We start from the raw sequence: 25,525 nt of genomic DNA on the forward strand, positions 1-25,525 counted from the left end.
TGTTTTCTTTGACAGCGTCATTACGATGAGTCACAAACTTTGTTTTATGTAAAATGTTGTAGGTCACATAAAAATAAATATGGTTTTAGTGTTTAAATACAAGCATAGATGGCCGGTACATGTGCCATTTTAGAAATAAATGTCACCGGGCTTAAGTTAGAAGCGCAGCCGTTCATGTATGTCCAAACTCCTTTAAGGAAAGTTTGGTTTGAACCACCATGTACGGCCATACTCCCTGACAGGTTAGTATAGTCATTTTTTTAACATTCACTTTGTGCAATCATTTTAGTTATTACATTTACATGTTCCTGTGAATAACATGGATATTTCAATTAATACACAAATATTTCAATTTCATGCTATTTCTGTGAGCCTAAGCGGCTCATTATTAGAAATAGGTATCAAATTGTGGTGGAGTGGGTTCGAGAACCCAGAAACTCTGACTTAAGAGTCCGCGACACTAACCACGGGACACAACCTGACACGACTTCTGTCTGTAATGTTTTATTTTGATATTGACAAACTATAATGCTTAATTGTAGGTAAAGATTCCTTAAATATTATTAATATACTCACTATTTTTATATCCCCTCGCAAATTATAGGAAGCTGCAAAAAATGACAAATGCAAATTTGAAAAGATGATTTTTTTAATCATTTTTACCGTCTTAGAAAAAATTATAAATATAGCATTAAAAAATACTTTAATTAACATTATCTAAAAATATCAACTCATTGTGTTTTTTTTTAATATTTATATTTGATAACTTATTCTCTCCATTTCACTTTTCATATAAATAATGATTTAAATTAGTCAAAAAAAGTTCTTTAACTAAAGTCAAATAAAATATATGTGGAGAAAACTATGAAGTTATTTTATTATTTCAATGATATTAAAAAAAAAACTAAATTATATGATTCATGCATTAAAAAAATAAGTATTGAACATTAAACTGGAGCATATTTTATATGTTTTTCCGTTTGAGTTATTAGTATTCATCCTAATTTATGAATTTGGGCTTACGTTTATTATTTGTGTGTATGTGTGTGTGTGTGTAAATAAAAATTGTTTATATTTTAGAATTTTTTATGTATGTGGCGTGAATGTAGGATTATTAATTTTAGCTTTAAGGTTACTTTAGATTATATTTAATGACATTCCATGCACTTTTTATAAAGAATCCTGCACTTATAGTAACAATAGTAAACAAAATATTATTACAATAACATTATTCATTTGTTTCAATTAACAAATCATTATTTTTAATTTTAATGTTAATAATTCCTTAAAAAATATTCATCGTGTTATTTTTATCTTTTGAAATCTCATTTTCTGTTTTCTGGGGATCAATATAAAAATACCACTGCTACTGCTACCATCACGCCATTTCCCTGCAGGGATAGGCGAAGGGGATGGAACGCCACACCTTTGTCCTACACTCCTAGCTTCCTTCGCATCCATACATCTAGTCCTGCATACATTGCCGGCTCATTCCTATACTTACATTATTGACACTATTTGCTGCAAATCCTCCACGCTGTTTGTTAGCAGTACGGCGTCATTTGCATACAGCAAGCAACTTACATTACTCAACCTTGATATGGCAAACCACTATGTAATGTCCCCATTGACTCGTACACTAGCTGTACCTTCCTCGTCGAGAGAAGCAACTGCTGTAATCATTTATGATTTACTCCGTATTAGTTTAGCACGTTCCATAGTTTCATTCTATCAACTTTGTCAAACGTTTTTGTCAACTTGCAGAGCACTTTCTGTTTTTTTTTTTAGCCAGAAACTTCTCCGATAGCATTCATAATGCAATAATTTGGTAAGTGCAGTTTCGTCCATTCATAAAAGCACCTTGCACATCCCAAATCCGTTATTTGTCATCATTCTATTTCAATTATAATCTTGCTATAGAGTTTACGGACAGAGCTAAACAGACTTATTGCCCTATAATTCCCAAACTCTGCGCGAGACCCCTTCCCTTGAATAGAGGCATGACTACTGCCCTTCTCCAATCCAGGGGCGTGTATCTCTCCTCTAGACTTGAGTTAAATAGTCTGTACATCCATGTGAGAATGGCTTGTCCACCACATTTTACTAACTCTATGGCAATATCGTCATCCCTATATCCGTCACTCTATACCCATCAGTCTTACGGTTTTGTATTATAATAATTTTAAAACATTAGTTATTTCTGTCTTACTTATTTCTCATAACATACCCTCACTCATACTTCCCTCTATTGGTATTTTGGTGGAGACATTGCCATTACTTTTATAAACTTCCTGAAGTATTCTTTTCATATTTCTTTCATTTCACTCTCATTTGAAAATATTTTACCATCTTAATAAATATTATTCCATTAGATAAATACCTTGTGTACCATATCTTTTTAACCAGTTCTCTGCCTTAAGCGCACTTACGCGCTCCCTAATGCTGTGCTCGCCAGGCCAGCCGTACAAAATTAGCGTGTAAATGCGCTCATATTTGCGCTTGTTTCTAGCCTGTCAATCACTAACTTTAATAATGTAAAATATGTAACACCTATGTACATATTTAATCTCACACAGCCTACATATTTGGCAAGTATTTATAATATCGTTTAAATACATGTACAATTATTTTAATAGATTTATATTATCCACTGACTTTTCGTGATGGAATTGCATTTTTAATATATTATTAGATTAAAACCAATATTTTTAGCTTTTTCACTTTTTTTATTTGACCAGCGACCGGGTTTCGTCTGTCTGATGATGTCGGTAACGACGAAACCCGGTCGCTGGTCAAATAAAAAAAGTGGAAAAGCTAAAAATATTGGTTTTAATCTAATAATATATTGCAATTTTTTTGTTATTTTTTACTTTTCTTAAAATGTTACGGCCTACCAGGAACAGCCTAACTTATACCTCCTGGCACTTAAAGGGTTAAGATAGCATCGAATTCTATATTAGAATTAAATATTTCTGTTGGGAATTGTTACCAACACGAAATTTTATATAGGTATTGAATAATGTTTAAAATTAAACACCACATTTAAAACCACTGATACACAATTTAAATACTGTTTATTTTTATTAGTTGCTATAGAATCTAGTTGCACAATTTTTGTATTCATTTATATATTTTAAAAAGAGCTAAATTAGATAAGTAAATTTTTCTTTATATTCTTTGATATTATATTTTTGCAGCCGTACTAAGCAAACTATGTTGACTTCAAAGGGTACAGTTTCTAAACGGACACTTTTATTTGAACTTACATTTTCACTTCACGTTTTACTCTTTACTTTGCCTTGATGTGTTTGCTGTCTAGTGATTTGACAGCTAGTTTTGTGTAAACTTTTTCTGTCAACAGTGTCTGTCTGTCGCACAGGTTCTTAACCTTTTTGGGCCAATTACCCCCTTCAGCGATTCTAACTCTTGGTCCTAAAGTGACTTTAAAACAACAACAAAAATTACCCAATACGGGACGATATTGCCCATGTTGGGAATCACTGGTCTATTAAAACAAAGAAATATAGTTACATATTGGCGAGTATCTTTATAAATTCATTATTTTCAGCTAAAATAGTATCTTCATAAATATAGCTTGATCAATTCATGGAATCTTTGCCGAGTAATTTGGGAAGTGTAATAACCTTTTGGATTTTGTCAAAATAAATTAAAAATGCAAATCTATTACTAAACCATTAAAAACAGTATCGCTTATCCAAACCAGCCATAATAGGAATTGATATTTAAAAAAAAAGTATTACAAGGACTCGCTTTGTATTACGATAATATAATGCTCACCTTGTTCATTAATCGTATTGTAAAACATTTTTAAGAGGGAATTTATAAAGTGAATGACAAGGAAGATGTTGCCAGTAATTTCTTTCATTGTAGCTTTCTTCATATATATTTATATAGTCCAAAACAAGATTTAATTTCAATTATATTATGGAGAATGCTTTTAGGTGATATAACGCCAATGACTGAATATTTTGTATTCATTAAGTTCTTATTATTGTATATAATAATTTATATTCGGTTTGGTTTCTGCTCTGAAAAGTGTAATAAATATTATGTAATTAAATAATCTGATCTTGATTAAACAAAATTTTTGAAATACGCCAATGTAGTTTTATTAAACTTACTTTTTATTTATAAAAAATAAAACCTTTCGAAATATTATATTATTAAAGCTATATTTTATTATTTTTTGACATCTCATCAAAGATGAAGAAGAATATGGAAGTCTGGGCATTTACGGGGCTGACGACCGTCATAGGCTGGTTTAAGTAACATCACCAATTCTACCCATTATTGACAACCACATTAATCAAATTCTTTATATACGAACCAATTTTGAAACATTGTTCTTGAATCACTAGAACTTCACTAGAGACATCTATTGGTGAGATGAAAAGAAGCTTTTTTATTGAGGAGTACTCTTTTATTAGTATGTGAGGTCCGAATCCTGGATTATAATCACATACATGAGAAACGCCAGAAGATACCATTTCCATTTTTATTATTTTAGCTTATAATTTGACCAGATAATTTATCTACAACATTTTGAGTGTATCCAAATACTTGTTCACAAATCTGGGTTATCTCCAATTATAGGAGTTTTTTTTAGAAAATAATATGAAAAATAACTCCTATGATTGGAGATAATCCAGATTTGTGAACAAGTATTTGGACACACTCAAAATGTTGTAAAGCTATAGTATATTCAAATTATTATTTTTTTCCTCTTATTTCATAATTAAATCTTTATATCAATGAATGAGTTCATATTGCGTTCCTAACTTTAAACTCCATTATCTCCATGTTCAATGTGGACTGGTTTCTTTCAGCAAAAGAGCTCATTTCACAATGGGGCCTGCTGTCGGGTTGGCGCAGAGGGTATGTGGCCAATGCTCATGACTTCTTATAACGATATTCGAATGTTGAGATGTTTAAAATATTTTCATGTTGAAAACAGGTAATTTAAAAGAATGTCATAAATATGTGCTAAATATTTTATATAGGGTATTTTTTTAGAGGTATACAAATTCAGTTTTCACTCAATATTGACATTTTGAAAATTTTGTTCACCGATGAGGCACATTTTTGGTTAAATGTGCCTCATCGGTGACTTAAAAACCTAGAAGCCTTTGTTGAGACGCCCTTACATACATAAAAAGTCACTGTTTGGTGTGCTTCATGGGCAGGTGGAATCATTGGTTCATATTTTTTTAAAGATGATGCCGGCTAGAATATTACGGTCAATGGAGAATGCTACGGAACCATGATTATTGACTTCTTCGTACTTCAGTTGAATAGCATTGATGTGACAGAGCTGTGGTTTCAACAAGATGGCGCAATATACCACACGGCGGGTGCCACCATCAATTTACTGCGGGAAATTTGAATTTGTATACCTCAACAACAACAATAAAACATACATATAAAACATTACTCTGATTATTGCAAGGACCCCATTAAAACCGAAATTCTCCAATAACAATCTTGTTACTCACAATACAATTTATTTTGGGTGATAAATAAAAGTCTGTCTTTTGAATAATTTGTCTTTAATTCAAACCATACATATTTAGTAACATTTGCATTACAGTAATATTAAAATATTGACATTGGTTTATGTGTTCATGCATACAGATCACAGAATAATAATAAAAGAAGAGTCTTAAATAAGGTAATAATTATTTTTCATAGGTTTCAAATAAATTATTTACTATTGATCCATCTTGCATCGTTATGATTAAATGCAAATAGACATCGCTTTTCTGGAAAGAATATTGAATCTCCACCCTTAGCTTTTGAGTCACCCATTTTTAAATGCAGTGAAACCTTTATCGTTTTAAAGGGACCTATTGAAAAAAACTATGAATGCCGGAAAACAATGAACGCGGGATTAAGAGGTCAATACACAAGGAGATACGATTGAGTAAAGATACCGTCCTCCCAATCTGCATAACCATTGCTAGGTTAAAATTCTAAGAAGAATGCAAGTTTTAGTTGCAAATAAATACATATGTATATTAATTTTAAAAAAATACAAATCTGAACAGTACTGAAATACATGAAAGTTTATTGCATTGTTTCTATGATAGACATTTGTTTTTTTTACTGTTTTATATCCATAAGTCAAAAAAACATTTTCGGGTTTGTATTGTTTTTCAGCATTACTTATTGAATATGCATAGTAGAAAGTTTTCAATCTTTCAGAGTGTGCATGCATCTGAAAATGAAGGTACAGGCAGCGGCTCCTCTTCATCAATATCAACCTCTTCTGCTGTATTCGTCAAACTTGCGTCACACAAGCTTTCAATAGTTTCTATCCCACACGTTGGAATATTGTCATCGAATTTTACAATCTTGAGAAGAATGTAAAAAACACAGACAAAATATATCAAATATGTTGCCTAATTCAATGGTGATAGAGAAACAATCGATGCAATCTATTTTTGTATGAAATAAATTCGGGGTAGAAGAAATAAACGGTACATTGGTGAAAACGATTATTTGAGGAACGATGGATAGAGGTTTCACTGTACTTGAATAGTAAACATGCTGTTCAATTTCCATTGTTCGATCAGTTTCTTAAATTGTATTAACATGAAACAAATTTGAAAGATAATACTATGTGTAAATACAGTGAAACCTCTATCTATCGTTCCTCGAATAATCGTTTTCCCGGATGTATCGTTTATTTCTTCTACTCCGAATTCATTTCATACAAAAATAGATCGCATCGATCGTTTCTATCCACCATTTTACCGCATTCATCGTTTGAATTGTGTTACATATTTGATATAATTTGTCTATTTTTTACTTTTTTAAAACTTTTCTGAATTTTGTTACATTCGACAACAATATTTCAACGTGTGGGATACAGACTATCGAAAGCTTGTGTGATGGATACAGCAGAAGAGGTCTGAAGATCTTTGGGTTCTGTTCAACTTTGTATTTTTTTAATAAATAGATTTATTAACATCTAAAACTTGTATTCTTGAAATTTCCACCTACTAATGGTTATGCAGATTGGGAGAACAGTATCTTTACTCGATCGTATCTCCTTGTGTATTGACTTCTTTATCCCGCATTCATTGTTTTCCCGCATTCATAGTTTATCAATAGGTCCCTTTAAAAAAGATAGAAAGAGGTTTCACTGTACATACATTTTATTGATTAATGAATATGTGAACACTCATGGCCAAGTATTGTATAATAATTTAACATTTTTTTACGCTTTGCCATTTTTATGTACCTTTTAATAATTTAAACACAAAACGTTTTAATTTGAGTATGCCACAAACGTAATTTCTGATTATTAAGAAACATGTATTGTTGATGCAAGTCTAAAAACCTTTATTTAAAATCTATTTTAATATAAAAGAAAGCTTACAATAACCATTTTTTTATCTCAATGTAGTTAAATAGAAAATTAATAAACAGTTAAGAAAGTTTTGGCTTAAAAAGTTGATAAAAGTAGAAATGGATGAGATCAATATCCAAATTGTATTCTAATTAAGGAAAGTTAATAATAAAATACTATCTTTAAACAAAGTACTTAATTATAACTACATATAATTGTAATCAAATGTTAGAATATGGTATCAATATAATATTTTATTTTAAATTTCTTAAAGTGTAATTATTATTAATTTTAAACTTATTTGACTGGTGTTTATTTTGTAGAACTGCATATTAATGAACCTTTTGTGAAATTAAATACTGTTTTGTTTGTTGTACATAGATAAAAAAAATTATATGGGGTGTTTTCAAACAAAAGATTAAATAAAAATGCCCTCAGAAGATGAAACAGTTGTCACAAATATAAATAAATGATTAGAATCAAACAATCATTATTTGATATTGCATTAAGTCCTTTTGTCTGTTACATAAAAATTAAATTGTTTTATCTAATGTTTAACACAAAAATATTGTAATAATAATAATAAAAAATAAAATAATACCTGTAAAATTACCATATAATCATTCAAAGTGTACTAGTACATGCTGAAAATGTAAACTCTGTCAAATGAAAATTATGTACTAAATTAAAGTCATTAAATTGTGAGGTAATATTGAAAAATTAATATTCAGAAATTAAGGAAACTAGCGCTTACTCTCTTTTTCATTTCTCCTAGTGTGTAGATACCACTTCTGTAGTTTATATGATAGTACACAAATATTACAGAACAGTAAACTAGTCAGGAAATTTTTCATAAAGAAATTATTGCAACAATGTGAAATAATCATATCTCCCAAAAAAGTAACTGCCTTCAGCTAAGTAACTGCCTCAAGTCAGTTAGTTTAGTCGAAAAACTAATCGTACCCCATTAAATATTGTTTTTATCAAACTATACCAATCACTCTTTTTAAATTGGATATGGTAATCCTTCACCATGCCCATAGATGATGTTCCAACTTATTACTTGCACACATTTATTAATAGGTGTTGTCAACGATACAATTAAATAAATATTTATATTTTTTACAAATTCGTAAGTACGAAATTCTGATAAGGTGGCTTCACTTAAAACATTCAAGGTTTTGGCTCGCTATGACTATACAACATGTTCAATCAATTAAGTTGAAGGCAGTTTGCTTCTATTCGTTTCCTTTCTACTTCGGACAACTTTTCTTGTTTGCCTACGAGTAATATTTATATAATCTTTTGAAAAGTTGTTACGGCCATTTTCTCTTTGTATTTTTTTTGTTAGTGAAATGTATAGCATTTTTATCCATTGTTTTGTTTGCACAAGTATTTATATCAAATCAGCTCAATCTTACAGGATAATGATTTCCACGAATATCGATTTTGGGTTATTTAGGGTGTGAAATAAATATGAATCAAAGAGCATATGGTGGGTGTACTGGCAAAAAACTTTAATAGAAAATATGCAGTTTTGACTTCATGATGCTTATTATAAAGTTTTAATGTTCCATAAACTGGCAAAATATACTAAGTATGAAATGTCATATGTATGTGGTTTTATAAGTAAATTCAATTTTAAGTTCAATAGCGGGTAGTTTATTCAGGCTAAAAGCTTTAAATAACAGGGATTTTTCAAACAAGGATATAAAAGTTAATATTTTTTGGCAGTATACCGACTATATAATATTAAATAAACAAAATGAAAAAACATACACTTTTGTGGAAAAGAATATCACATACATTTCCTAAGTTTACCTAAAATAGTGGTTGAATAATATTTACAAAATAATCTAAAAAGTCAACTTCTAATGATAAGAAATAAAAATTGGTATTTCGTTTAATTGCATTATCAAACTATAATGGTTATGAGTACAAATGTAATTACTCTTAATTTTTATTGCTACAGATAAGAAAAAGCAGAAAGATGATGTCGTCGGCTTTATCATCAAAGTATCTAACTCCATCTGGGCTTAGATACTTTGCTGATAGCACTGGTTAATTAAAAAAAAAGTCTGGATTGATTTTTTATAAATCTGGGGGGCCGGACAAAAAAAATGGAATAATTTTTTTTTTTTGATTTTAATTATTTGTTTAACTGCATGCTTCAAGAATATCGTACTATCTGTATAATCACAATTACACATAATTTTTTTTTGGAATTATCTATGTATGCACGACTGGTTTATCGTGAAGTTATGGTATGGGTGGGCCGAAGGTAGTTCGTGTTTACTCCAGCGACCCCTTCGTTAACACCTTAACAACCGCATGTAAATGCATGAGATATACGCCTGGCAAAACCATCTACATTTTCAGAGTTTTCTGAATATTTTTTAACTCCTGGAGTTCCACGAAAGGCTAACTATGATAACAATTCTGAGTGTATACCACACATAGTACAAAATACGCATCAAGATTTACAAGATTATATATATATATATACATATTCGCTTCGGAAGTTTCCCGACTAAATGCGCCATTTCTATTGACATGAAAGGAATCCAAGACCATTACATATATACTAATTTCCAAAATCAATATGGCAGAATGGTGAACTTAAAATAAGTGTATAAAGTGATGTTAAAAAACAGATAATTTATAAAAAAAATTAGTTGAAGTAATACGCAAACATTTTGCCGAAACACACCAAAAAGTACAATACATTCAAAGAATATATTTCATTATCCTTTTTAAAAGTTAAATACCTAAAATTTATGCAAAAAAGGGAGGAATCTGCTAAGGGTAACATTTATTTATTGCAATAAAACAATTATTATTAAAAAAAAATTGTAAACATATTTTACATTACATCATCAATTTCGTTTACTTAATTTCCTAGGTTACTTTTTGTTGACAGAAATGTTAAACTTTTATATTTTAATATAGCAGTTCATGAATTTAGAATCCATGTTAATATATTTTATATGGTAGAAGCCGAATTAATAGAAAGGTTATTCTAAGTTCATTACAATTTAATTATAATTGGCTATGTATCAAAACAAACAAAATGAATTTGCTATTGAAAATATTGATTTAATTTTATAGTCAAAAACAGTTTTTTATGCATACATAAACAAATTGTTGCTTATTACTAAAATTTAACAAAATTAAAGTTCTTCACATATATCCCTTGGGAAACACATAGGTCGTGCTCATTGAATTTGTTGGCTCTTCTTTCACAACCACTGGAAAAAGGTAATGTTATTATCATTAAGTAAAAAAATATTGGAACAATTTTTAAACTGACTTCCTACATAAGTGGGCAACTAAAAAAAAACATTGTTTCATAGGGAGCAATGTGCACGAAAAGGTTGAGAACCTCTGATTCAAAAACAGTAACTGACTATCGCGCCGGTTACCTTAGAGGTTGGCAGAGAGGATAGAACACTACACCGGTCAGTCTTTGTATTCCACACATTTGTGCATCTCCTCATACAAACCCTAGATTACTCCATATCCTGGCCCACCCACATCCATGTACCATTAGGTTATTTTTCCTTGGTGCTTCTATTTCCGACTACATTTGCCTCTTATATTGTATTTGTCTTACTGTTCTTTTTCCCTCATTAGTTTCACATTTCCAAACTATTTCAACGAGCCTTTCATAATTGGATCGATGATAATGCCATGAATTTTATTATTTCACTGCTTAATTGTATCTATCATATCGCTCACTCCTTTCAAGAACGTCATAAATCAAAAAACTTGATTTTTCAGGAGAACGTTTCTAAAGTTTAAAAATATAATACAATTTATTAAAAATAAATATCAAGCCACTTATTGAACTTTTTACTGTGAAGCAGATATTTTTAAGTAAAACCTGAAGGTTCTTTCTCCATTTGAAAAATATTTAGTATATTTAAAAAAAAATTAAACAATACCTTTTCTACAAAAATGCAAAAACAACACTTTCTGCCCTGTAGCGGACAAATATTAAGTTAAAAATATGCCGCTTTTGCTGGGATATAGTACATTTTCTGGGCATTCCGAAAACATGCACAACTGAAAATTGATGATTTTTGATTTATGACATTCTTGAAAGGAGTGAGCGATATATTATTTCATCACATTCGTCTAAGTGATCGCATTTCAACTGGATTCAGTCTCCTTTGATCCTTCTACCGACTCCATGCATTATAGTTGATACCAAAACTGCGTCATGCGTGCTGGTTTGCCTTCCGCTGTTAGGATTTTGTTTGCTACACCCGATTTCTGTGCTCCATGTAACTTTTTTTTAGCATTCACTCCCTTTTCTATATTTTTTATCAATATACCAACCCTACAAATTACACTCTAAATTTACCTCTTACACATACAGCACAAATATACATACATTATAAATACACCCAGACCTACATATAGTACCCCTGTTTCAAAAACCATACATAAATATATTTTTTTAAATATTATTCTCAATATTATTAATATTTAAAGCATTTACTTTGTGGTTAGTCATTTTTACTTATTTATTTTTTTACAAAAATGTTAATAAAATTAGTATATAACCACTCACCGAGATTTTTACGTCTACCGGTTTCGAGACGTACCCGTCTCTTCGTCAGGACAATCACTAACACAGCATGCAAACAATACTACCCTTCACCACCATAGCACCATTTACACACTCAAAACTACACAAAATGTAACACATGCGATTTTTGGTCGACCCGAAGACCAACATGCACTATAGTTTTCAATACAGACATGCGTTACGAGCCGAGGTTAAACGTATATTTTTTTTTCTTAATTGACTATTTGATTAATTTTTTTCAAACCCTTATCCGCACCCCAATGGTGCATAGGGCACTGCATTATATAAACACAGTGTTATCTTGATCGTTAACACACGAAGGAAAGGTGATCAGCCCTCCGCTTCAGGTACCAGTCCAGGGTAATATTGAATAAATATTAGAGTGAAAAAATCACTTATATTTATTTGACCCCCCCTGGGAATCGAACCCGGGACCTCCAGAATGGTAGCCGAACGTGCTGACCATTACACTACGGAGGCGAAGTTTATTATTTAAATTTTATTATTTAAAGATCATGAATAATGTGTTCCATCTACTAAATTTTAAGAAAACGATTTTAGCTTAGTAATGAATCGCACCAAAATTTACTTTCCGCTCAGACCACAGATGTCGTTAGCCCATTCGTCGGAACCCGCTACAACTAGATACCAATCTCACCAAAAATCCGGTAGATCTACCAAAATTGAGCTAAATCTACTGATTTGCCCTAAGTAAAATCGTTTCAAGTAGATGTTATTATTCTGTAGATAAATACCTGATTACCTTCTGGGCAGTAACTGTAGCGAGCCATGTTATCAGACGAAGTCACGCTGTCGTGGCGACGTCCGCAAGGTGAGAAGCCTGTAGTTATACTTCCAGAACCATATCCGGGTCCAATGTTACCGGAACCTAGAAATTCGGCGCAATTGAGTAAAATAGTCAATTATTAATTTAGATTTTATTTTACTTGCTTCCTGTAATTTTTTAGATACTTTTCCCGATCTGAGCGTACAGCATCAATTACATATACAATTTATGTAATTGATGCTATTTAATTTACAGTTTTGCACTCAGATGGTCATTGTCATTGTCCATAGCTTTCTTCATGGGCAATAAAAGTAATTAGAAGTTAAAATATTAATTAAAATATCATTTTGTATAATTTACATAGCGCCATTTTCGAAATATACTTCCGCAAAGGTGTTTCACTGTGATTAAATTGGGGAACAAAAAATTATGGAAATTATTTAGTACCTTTTGTCCTTCACACATCGCATCCGAGGTCTAAAATATCCCTGGCGGTCCTTATATACTTATGAAAAGTGTTCGTTGACAAAGAAGAAAAGCTGCCCAAAAGAGCTCGGCTGTCCAAACTCAAAACACAGTAAGGGACATTTTTTTGTAGTAGGGTTTTTTTTTTGCATTTTTGGACTAAGTAGATTCTACTTGCAAAATGCAAAAAAAAAAAACTAAAAAAATGTCCTTTACTGTATTTTAAGTTTGGACAGCCGAGCTCTCTCTCTAATTTGGTAGCCTTTGCATCTATGTGCAGACAAAAAAAAAACAAAAATATTTCTTCATCGGCTTAAATTGGATTGAATCGCCATTGTTTTTATGTGAGGTCATTGCATCTCACAAAAGGTTTAAAAGGATCGCAAAACGTAGCGAGAAATCACATGAAGATTTTTCATTAGATAGAAAGGAACAAGACTACAGAGTGTGTTCTAAAATTACATATAAATCAGCACCAGAATGGTGGGAAAATGTTGAAACATTACTTCAACAACTAATTTAACAACTTGGCAGAGTGATTTTTCGGAAGAACGCCTACGGTCTGCAGGTAATGTGAGTAGGTCAATCAACAAGCATACAAATCCGCTGAAAAATTATATTTTACCAATCAATTAGCTTTCTTTTGACTTGTCATCAGATACTCGTATACCGCTAGAGTCCGATATAGTGCTCTGTGAACAGTTGGAAGCCGTTTTAAAATAAAATATTGGAGAAAGATAACCAATTTACCTAGGCCGGAAAGCGGACTGAAGGGAGGCATCTGCAATGTTTGAATGTGCTGGGAGCCAGGATGAAGCTAAACAAATAAAAAATCTATTATTAAATTCAACTTAAGTAACAATAACTTAAGTGACAGCTATATTAAATGTCATATTCATAAAACAATAATAAAATAAATATGGTAGGGAATAATAATATGGGCACAAATAGTTAAAAGCCTACGTAGAATTCCAATAGTAAAGTAATAGTTAAGTCATTTTAAATGATTTTGAGCAGCGGTTTTCAAAGTGTGTTCCGCCGAGCCCTTTGGCTCCGCAAGGCCCTTGCGAGGGCTCCGTCGCGACAAGCAGCATACTAGATCTAAAATAATGTTTCAATTAATTTACAGTAGAATCAATAATGTTATTTTGTGTATTGTATTATTATGTGTTGTTTTGTATACTGCTGTAGAAGTCAGTAATGTGTAATTATGACTTTTATTAAATGATTATAATTGAATAATAAAAGTAAAATCAGGTATTGCTTATTTCAAGTCTCCGTAAAATATTTTGCGTTTTGAAAGGGTTCCGTCGCTAAAATATTGAGAACAGTTGATTTAGAGAATGGAAGACGACATAAGCATTTTATATTTTCATTACTAAGATTACGCTTGCATACACATACAGTTTTGGTCCATACAAGTCGATCCTTGTGGAACTCCAGATAAATATTTTTTGCCTTCGCTGAAGACCTTTTTTTTATTTTTCTTCACATTAGATATTTTTTTTTAAATGTTCAGCAAGTTTCTCCTTTTATTCCTATTGTTTGTAAAATATCGATTTGTTTTGCATGATACATAATTAAGAAATGTCCATCGGCGATACAATTCATATTAGTCCAACAAATATGTCAATGTTTTATTATTTAATTACGGCGTTCGTGATATTTATGCAATGACAGTTATTTGTACTATTGTGCAAATAAACATAATACTTGTTATACTTGAACTTGGATATAATTAAGAAACTGACTGGTTGACAGTATTGCGTCCTCATTGAGAAAATTAGCGGTTGAATTTGGTGTTACCAATGAGTTGTCCTACGTCTTTTTAATACGGCGAAGCAGTTCGCGAATATAAGATTATTTGCAATCTACGCACAGAGATGAAATTCCTATTTTATTGCCACGCCCATCGTCGTTAGAAATCCAAAATGACGCAACCGCCACAAGCTAAATCAACAAAAACTCCGATGCATCTTAGCGAGTTTTATATAAAAATGAATACATTAACAATACAACAAAAATTGTTCCTATGCAGCGATTCCATACGGATCACAGATTTAATTACGAAGTGTGTAAAATCTTAACTGTTGGCATTTTATTTTTAATGATTTTTTAGTGTTTTGAACTAAAAATTTGGTCACAAAGATACCAAATATTTTTTTTATCAATATATGTTTTTTTCGAATACAGTGGAACCTCTCATAACAAGTTTTTCGCATAACGATAAAAAAGTGAAAAAGTTGCTCCCTTAACGAGCGACATTTCGCATAACGAGTTACAGTGAAAGGACAAGTTCCTTTTTCAAGGCATTCTTGTGAGCCGGGACTTTCGTGCCAGTCAAAACGAAAAAAGTTTCGTTTAACGAGTATTTTGCATAACGAAGAAGATTATGGAACGAATTATGCTCGTTATGTGAGGCCATCCGTAAAGAATTCCCTCCCTGTCTATCTAATCCTCATTCCATATCAAGAGCCGTCAAAATAATATATTTTTTTGTATCATTATTACTTTCTGAATATTTTATTTAAAATGATCGACATAAAAATGTCATAACCACAAAAAAACATAAAAAGAAAAAAAAAGAAAATCTGATTTTACTGCCAAATTTTAATAAAATAAGAAAAACGATGTGTATTATTAGGTGAAAAGTATATTGTAGGTTTTAACCGGTTGTTTGAATTTTTCAATTTTTACTTTTTATTTCGTGTTTATATATATATATATATATATATATATATATATATATATATATATATATATATATATATATATATATATATATATATATATATATATATATATATATATATATATATATATATATATATATATATATATATATATATATATATATATATATATATATATATATATATATATATATATATATATATATATATATGTATATGTCGCTACTGATTACTTATATTAAGCAACATTTAACCAGTATTCATCTCAAGTCGCGGCGATTCAATATGGGATTGTTATTGTCAGCTTTGTTTGGACATTATTCGCTTCGTTATTACAAAACTGGGTACATACATAATATCGCCACCGATAAGGTGAAATCCAATTCTAAATTAGTAAAAATCTGAAAGTACCAAGCAAACGAAATTATGTAAATACTTATATATCATATTTCAAGAACGTCATAAATCAAAAAACTTGATTTTTCAGGAGAACGTTATTAAAGCTTAAAAATATAATGAAATATATTAAAAATAAACTTTTAACTGTGCAACAGATCTTTTGAGGTAAAACCTGAATGTTTTTTCTCCATTTGAAAAATAGTTAGTATATTTAAAAAAAAATAATTAAACAATATCTTTTCTTCAAAATGCAAAAACAGCACTTTGTGCCCTGTAGCGGGTAAATATAAAGTAAAAAATATGTCTCTTTTGCTGGGATATAGTACATTTTCTGGGCATTCTGAAAACATGCACAACTGTAAATGGGCGATTTTTGATTTATGACGTTTTTTGAAAGGAGTGAGCGATATATATATATATATATATATATATATATATATATATATATATATATATATATATATATATATATATATATATATATATATATATATATATATATATATATATATATATATATATATATATATATATATATATATATATATATATATATATATATATATATATATATATATATATATATATATATATATATATATATATATATATATATATATATATATATATATATATATATATATATATATATATATATATATATATGTGTGTGTGTGTGTGCGCGTGTGTGCGCGTGTCCGCGCGTGTGTGCGCGTGTGTCAGTGTTTGTGTGTGTTGTTACCCAAGAGGCAGTAGGTATAATATTTTGTTTTAAATATCTTTGTTAACATTATAATGGTATAATACGAGTATAATATGATTTCTTACAAATCGCTGTATTTCGTAATGCCATCCTCCATATCATAAGAGGAAATTGTCGCTCTCTGCACGCACGAGCATTATACGAGACTATGTAGCAAAGGTAAATAAGGAGAAAAGAGTATGTGAAGACACGTCAAGGTGGAGACTGACCGGAGCATTTCGTCGTAACGTAAAATGTTACGATGCGATCATTCAGGCAGTCAGTACACCGAATCGAGTGCCCCATCCATAGTTTTGGATGTTCGCTGATGCTCGCCTCGAGCGATGTTACGACGTTATGTTACGATGAAATGTTCCGGTCAGTCTCCATCATAAGTCGCTAGATAGGAATACTTGCCCCTGTGCCGAAGATCCTCTGGGAGTCCCCGAGCTGCAGCTGCGGAGGGCCGTAGCCTGCCAGTCCACCCTGACTGTAGGACGGCGCCATCCTGACCGACGTCTGGCTGCTGCTCGCGTACGTCTGTGGGATCCAAGGGCTGAAAAACAATATTCGTTAGTCACTCGATGAACACACGTCTTTTCATACTCACATATTTCGATGGCCTTAAATTAGATATTCCTACCGAGTGATAATACCCCATTGGACGAAAATTAAGAGAGAAATTTCCAGCTCTAAGTAAGTCCACTTCCGTAGTGATTAGCGCGTTTGTCTAGTATACTGGAGGTCCCAAGTTCAATTCAATTTTTTTTTTATAATTTACATACCATACACGTTACAAAATAAAATTTAAGGCATAACATTAAAAAAAAACGAAAATAAGCAAGAATACTCTTGTTAAAGATGTATAAGAATCGCGCTACGGAAAACCCCTTCAGACATATGGAACAGATCCAGCGTGATATTGTTCAGCATAGCGGTAGCTTTTCCTACAGGCATAACCATCGGCAGGTTGGTCCTGTATATAGGAATGTGAAACAATCTATGCCGACGCTGTCTTAGGTAACTATTGGGAACATACAGACCAATGCTCCGGATAATTTCAGGATTATCAATCATACCGCGCAACAATCGATAAAAATGCGTAATCAAGTAGGTACACATTCCTTCTAGTGTCTAAACCATGGGTAGCCAACATTTACTGTAGCCGGGCCAGATTTTAGAAATGAGATATCCTACCGGGCCGTAAAACCAAATTTATTTTATTATTCAAAGGAAACAAGATCAACAAAAATCATTGCATGTCAGGCATTTTGGCTTTGTTTAAAATTGCACGAAAAAAAAGTTTATAGTCCACCTGTCTTATAAACTTCTCAATTCTTCTGTTACTATTCTCTTCTTTCGTCCAACGTCTTTACTACTTGACGCCATTATGGGTCTTGAAATTGTCAGGATAGTGAAATACTCCCATATATGGGATATGATACGAACTACGCACGATGGAATGTTCTTTTGTTTTGGTTTTGTGTACACTTAAGAAAAAAAAAGTGATTTGCTCCGCGGCCGCGGAGCAAATCACGGGCCGCAAGTAGACACGCGGCGCGCGGCGGGCCGCATGGGGCCCGCGGGCCGTGGGTTGCCACCTTTGCTCTAAACTGACTTTAATATTTATTTAATATTATTTTATCATTTATAGGAATGAACTTCATTCGTATATTATTTACTATACGCATTCACTATCATTTTAAGATGTTTTTCAGTCTTGTTAACCTTAGGACCAAAGTGAGTAATGAAAATTACTCATCGGGAATATTAAATATGTGACTTATTTATGTAATATGTTTAAATAAATAAATAAATTAAATTTTAACGGCCATGTTTGAGGCCAAGTATTCAATAAGTCGCAACATTATTTTCTCTAAATCCGGGTAACATTTCACGTAAATGATTTTTTTGTCTTAAAACGTCGTTTTTGCATTGAATAAGTAAGTTTTTCTTCGAAATAATAACATGGTTTTGAAAAGAAAAAGTTATTGAAAGGTAATGAGTGAAAAGATTTTTTTCCATATTGCTCACTCCCTTCAAGAACGTCATAAATCAAAAAACTTGATTTTTCAGGAGAACGTTTTTAATGTTTAAAAATATAATAAAATGTATTAAAAATAAATATCAAGCCACTTATTGAACTTTTTACTGTGCAATATATCTTTTTAGGTTAAACATGAAGGTTATTTATCCATTTGAAAAATATTTAGGATATTTAAAAAAATTATAAAACAATACCTTTTCTTCAAAATGAAAAAAAACATCACTTTCTGCCCTGTAACGGGTAAATATTAACTTAAAAATACGCCTCTTTTGCTAGGATATATGTAGTACATTTTCTTGGCATTCCAAAAACATACACAACTGAAAATAGACGATTTTTTATTTATGACGTTCTTGAAAGGAGTGAGCGATATGTATTCTTAAAAACAAACAAAAAATATTCAATTCACATTTTTTTCAATTGAACGTGAGCACACGTCCAGACCTGAGCGTGGCTGAAAGCATTCTGATTTGAAAGCTCGAGACAGGCTTGAGATCTAAGCCTTAATGTAAGTATAATACTGACTCAGAAGAACGTTACGTTCCGCGATGCCTGACCAATAGGATTTCTCGTGTACAGGTAGTGCCCATTATCTCGGCAGGTAGGCACACCTATAAAGACAGGTACTATACATGTAGAGTATATAAGACTTACAGTAGGTATATAATGATTATCTCCAATGGGCGGAGTAACGGAGCGGATGTTCATTCATCGTACGCGGTCGTTAAATTATGCCACGGTTGGGTGATCCGTAATACTATTTTATTTATTTATTTTATTTATTTCAAAACATATTACATGCATAAAAAATATATACATTTAATATTCCCGATGAGTAATTTCTATTTCTCATTTGGGACATGGGATTAAGGTTAACAAAACTGGAACACAAATAATAAAGTTACAAAAAAGATTTTATTTTTTAAATAACCAAAACTAATACTAATACGTGGCAAAATATAAAAACAAAAAGTATAATAAATAGGCACAAGAAGCATATTTAAAAGAAATAAATGAGAAAACACAAGGTAAGAAGCATATTTAAAATAAACAAATAATAACAGTGTCCAATCCAAAGTATTTTCTTTAGATATTTATAGTGCAACATACGTAATGAGCTCTAACGGCTGCCGTGGGTCAAGGTTTGAGTTAGATCCCCAATCGGGTGAAGCATATTAATGAATTATTTATATTAAGCTTAAACATTTTAATTAAAATTAATTTTAATTCATATTACTCGTGTAGAATATATTCAAATATTCGAATATACAAATGTCCATCGTACATAAATAGAGATGTAAATGTTCGTTGCCACACATTCGTCTGAGGGATCGCATTTCGACTGCATTCAGTCTGCTTCATCCTTCTTTTGCCAACTCCATGCTTCGCTTCCATGCGTAAGGGTTGGAACCAGGACTCCGTCGTGTACTGCTTTCGCTGATAGATTTTTATTTGCTAAAACTGATTTTAGTGCGCCATTCACTCTGTTCCCAGCATTCACTATTCTTTCTTTGTCTTTATCAATCTTTCCATCCCTAGAAAATATTCCACCCAAATATACGAAATCATCTACCTGTTCCAAAATATCCCCATTTACCAATATTTCACACTCAGATCTACATTCATCTCTTTAAAAAACCATAATATTGGATTTCCTAACATTTATCAATAAATCACTTTCCTTGCACACATTATACACTTTTGTCACCAACTTTTGCAGGTCTTCTCTGCTATCGGCAAGAAGAATAGCGTCGTCCGCATACAAAAGGCAACATCAGTCAAATTTTAATTCTAGCTCCAACATTTAAACCTTTCAGCACTTTCATGCAGTTTTCCATGTAAAGATTAAACAGCCAAGGTGATATTACACATCCCTGTTTGACACCTTTAGAGATGTCAACACGACACAATGTGACAGACACGCTCTGTCTGACTCAGGGAGTCCAGACCAGAGGACCAGCGAGCCGTCGTGCTCCATCGATCCATTTCCTTTCTTCCAGCTTTCCGTTACACATAGTAAATCTATTATGCACTTACTTTTCCTCACATCACACCGTTCATTAATTTTTCCATCCATACGTCCTCTGATATTCCACGTCGCAATTCTACACTCTTGCGTTGTTCTCTTCTTTGCGCCCCCGCGGGAAGAGCGGCTGACTGGATTGTGAGTCTCAGCGCGGCATTTTAAATGAGTAGACAGAGTTTGTACTCAATCCTTTAGGGAAAGATTTAGAAAAAATCCAATAGAATCATTTTATTGTTTGATGGACCCGTGTATATATACCATAGAGATGGAGCATCTATTTTGAATACGAAGGGAATATGGAATTTAAGCACCTATTTAGTTAATTAATTTTATATCCAACCAAGTTACGAATTAGATTGTTTTAGCACTATCTATATAAACATACAATGCCAGAAAATGAACATGGATTGTCAATAATGGGCAGATTGGTAAAAGCTATACGGTAGTCAAAGTGGTTAGGCTATAAGCTCTGGAAAGCGAAGACTTTAAGTTCCCTTCTATAAAAATATATTATTCTTTTTCTCCTTTTTATAGATCCTTAGGATCTGTTTGTGCCTCCGCCTGTCGCTCTTGGGATGTTGACTCCCAGCTATTTCTTCACCTTTTTGGAGGTCTGCCTGGGGGTCTACGTCCTTCGGGGTTTCCGTGAAGGGCGATACGTGGAAGTCTGTCTTCTGACATTCTGTTTACATGTTCATTCCAGTATCGCCTTCGTTGTCGTCCCCACCTCACGATATCTTCCGTCTTACACATGCTCCGGATATATAGAATTTTCATCTCGAAGTCGATTCGAAGACGAGATTTGACAAAAAATATGATTTTCCGTATCAAATAGCCAATAATCACGTTTTTGTAGAAAAATGCACTTGGTCACTTTCTCCTGTATGACTACGATATAATCAATAGAGTATGGCGACTTATAAACATACCCGCTTTAACGCGCGAAAAGTGTTGTTCGGGAATTCAGTGTATGAGTATATTGCACGCATCTTGGCTCTGTGCAGCTTATCTTGAACAACAGAATGGACTGCACTAATCGCGCGGTAAAGTTTGTCTGTGTAAAGGGAGGCTGTCTCGTCTCACCTGGACTCGTATCTCGGATAAGGGGAGGAGTACGGGCTGGAGGGGCCGAACAGGGGGAGGTGCTGGGGCATGTGCGGATACCCTTCATAGAGCTTGGAGAATCCAGCGGGCGTTCTGTAGGGCCTCTTCATGCGCCGCCTTCGCCGGTAGTTTCCGTTCTCGAACATATCGTCGTAGTGAGAGTCTGAAAAAGAGATACAGTCAAAATATGATACAAATCAACTCCACGTGCCATGAAATCTGTTAATATAATCATAAATTTCATTCATTCAAACCCTTACCCACACCCCAATGGTGCATAGGGCACTGCATTATATAAACACAGTGTTATCTTGATCGTTAACACACGAAGGAAAGGTGATCAGCCCTCCGCTTCAGGTACCAGTCCAGAGTAATATTAAATAAATATTAGAGTGAAAAAATCACTTATATTTGTTTGTCTCCCCTGGGAATCAAACCCGGGACCTCCAGAACGGTAGCCGAGCGTGCTGACCATTACACTACGGAGGCGGACAAAGAAAAAAAACATAAATTAGGGACAACATTTTGAGTGAGTCCCAATACTTGTTCACAAATCTGGATTTTCTCCAACTATAGGAGTTATTTTTCATATTATTTTGTTGAAGATTCGGACCTCACATACAAATGAAAGAGTTTCAGCTCAATAGCTCAAAGCTTCTTTGAACTCACCAGTACACGTCTCTAGTGAAATTCTAGTGATACAAGCATAATGTTTCGAAACTTTTTCGTATAAAGAACTTCCAAGAATTTGAGTATTGTGGTTGTCAATCATAGGTAGAATTGGTAAATGTTACAATTATAGGATTATATTATTTAACATATTATTTTTTGACATCTCATCAAAGATGAAGAAGAATATGGGAGTCTGGGCATTAACGTGAAAGTTACACGTGTATCACTTAAACCGGCCTATGACGGTCGTCGGATGATTTTTCAGGAGATCGTTTTTAAAATTAAAAAATATAATAAAATGTTTAAAATAAATATCAAGCCGCTTATTGAACTTTTTACAGTGCAAAAAATCTTTTTAGGCATAACCTGAATGTTTTTTCTCCATTTGAAACATATTTTTAGTATATTTAAAAAAATAATTAAACAATACCTTTTCTTCAAATGCAAAAACAACACATTCTGTCCTGTAGCGGGTAAATATTAAGTTGAAAATATTCCGCTTTTGCTGGGATGTAGTAAAGTTCTTCTCGGTCCCATATCTTTTTAAGCCATTCATTCCTCACTCATTCGTCCCAGATGTCCAAACCAACTCTACACTCCCTTCTTAATTTTTATCGGTAATGCTTATCTCAGCTTTGCATTCTTTTCTTATTTCACCATCCGAACATCTATCATACATCGTCTGAGGGATTGCATATCTACTGCATTTTTGTCTACTTTCATCCTTCCTTTGCCAACTCCACGCTTCACTTCCGGTTTAGCTTTCGCTTTATCTCGGTTTCCGTACTGCCCACTTTTGAGTAATCTTAAAATTAGATGAGTAACCTTAAAGTTAATGTGGTGTTGGAGGCGCATGCTCCGAATTCCATGGACAGCTAGACGCACCAATGAGTCCATTCGCCAGGAACTACGCTTGGATGGCTTGACTCTGGCCAATATCTGTACCTGACGGATTCTCCAGTTCTTTGGACACGTTGCGCGTGGCAACGAGGATAGCCTGGAACAGATCGGTAGCCTGGAGGGGAAGAGAGGGAGAGGAAGATTCCCCACACAGTGGACCGATCAAATTAAGGCAGCAGCAGGCACCTCAGTGGTTGGAACGCTACGTGCAGCGCAGTCAAGGGATAACTGGAGAAGAGTCATTGCTTCTGCATGGGTCACAACCCTCAGCAATGAGGAATAAGACGCAGAAGAACATTAGGTTAGTGGTTAGCGATATAGGACTCACCCAATGTCCAGTAATTCCCTTTCTTCTCCGCGCCTCCTTCCCTCGGCTGCTTCACGAAGCACTCGTTGAGGGACAGGTTGTGCCGGATGGAGTTCTGCCAGCCCTTCTTGTTCTTCTCGAAGTAAGGGAAGCGGTCGGTGATGAAGGAGTATATCTCGCTGAGGGTGGCCCTCTTGCTGTCGCTGCTCTGGATGGCCATGGCGATGAGCGCCACGTACGAGTACGGGGGCTTGGCCTGGGTGGCGGAGGCCGGGGGCGCCGCCTCCGAGTTGGACGGAGTCGACGGGTTCGTGTGGGACGTGGACGATCCGCTGGACCAAAAAAACATTTCATTTTATTTTATTTGTTCAGGAACCATACAGCTTTATATATATATATATATATATATATATATATATATATATATATATATATATATATATATATATATATATATATATATATATATATATATATATATATATATATATATATATATATATATATATATATATATATATATATATATATATATATATATATATATATATATATATATATATATATATATATATATATATATATATATATATATATATATATATATATATATATATATATTGTATATAGGCGGACATAAAAAATGTTACAATAACATTAATAAAGCCAATTAAATAATTCCACATTTATGTTATAATAAGTTGAACATTAAGAGATTAAAAAATAAAAGAGAAGGTGGGTGTGTGTGTGTGTGTGAGTCGAAATTATCGGCGGGTATGTATAAGAAGATGCATGAACGTGGAAGAGGCGAAGAATGTTTGCAAAGACAGAGTCTTGTGGCGTTCTATTCTCCCTGTTTACCTTTGCGGGGAAGCAGCGTGATGGTTAGTTAGTTAGTTAGTTAATTAAAAGAGAAATATTGGTGTTTTTATTGTTTGCGAAAATACTTCAATTTCACACTATTTCTATGAGTCTAAGCGGTTCATTATTATTGTAGAAGTAGGTATCTAATTTTGGTAGAGTGGGTTCGAACCCAGAAACTCTGACTCAAGAGTCCGCTACACTAACCACGTGACCACAACCCGACACTTCTATACATAAATTCATTGGCGGATACAATCGCGGACCATCCGGTTACTCTATGATGTCCAGTGGCGCAAACCCGATTGGAATCGGCTTTCTTCTAGTAGGTACTTATATCGTATGAAATATGTTCTGTTGTTGTCATTTACCCGGTTATATCGCACCATCACCTACCGATGAATAATCATAACTTCTTCTTCTAATCCTTATACGCATCCAGTGGTGCATAGGGTACTAGATCATATCAACGCAGTGCTATCTTGATCGTCAATTGCATCAAAGGTATTACAGCCCTGCGCTTTTTGCGGAGGGATTAACTAGTGTAGGCCAATGA

The 25,525-nt window shown here is 32.9% G+C and overlaps 1 protein-coding gene across 4 annotated transcripts in view; it reads right to left on the reverse strand.

The window, feature by feature from the left end:
* Nucleotides 1-9,501: 9,501 nt before the first annotated feature.
* Nucleotides 9,502-25,525, reverse strand: part of LOC148305798 (uncharacterized) — an 81,561-nt gene continuing 65,537 nt past the window's right edge. For 3 of the 4 annotated variants that reach the window (XM_088266096.1, XM_088266099.1, XM_088266097.1), the window contains 6 exons: nucleotides 24,130-24,440; nucleotides 22,209-22,392; nucleotides 17,470-17,608; nucleotides 13,969-14,035; nucleotides 12,730-12,855; nucleotides 9,502-10,620 (listed from right to left, as the gene is read on the reverse strand). In XM_088266096.1, the coding sequence (XP_088122222.1) occupies nucleotides 10,553-10,620; nucleotides 12,730-12,855; nucleotides 13,969-14,035; nucleotides 17,470-17,608; nucleotides 22,209-22,392; nucleotides 24,130-24,440 (895 nt within the window). In that variant the 3' untranslated portion in view covers nucleotides 9,502-10,552. Of the gene's footprint in view, nucleotides 10,621-12,721; nucleotides 12,856-13,968; nucleotides 14,036-17,469; nucleotides 17,609-22,208; nucleotides 22,393-24,129; nucleotides 24,441-25,525 lie in introns of all 4 variants that reach the window. The other variant, XM_088266098.1, reaches the window with a different exon arrangement.

Source organism: Brachycentrus maculatus, unplaced genomic scaffold, assembly GCF_059751285.1.
Source record: "Brachycentrus maculatus isolate JH-2025_06_01 unplaced genomic scaffold, ASM5975128v1 h1tg000261l, whole genome shotgun sequence".
Taxonomy (NCBI): Eukaryota; Metazoa; Arthropoda; class Insecta; order Trichoptera; family Brachycentridae; genus Brachycentrus; species Brachycentrus maculatus.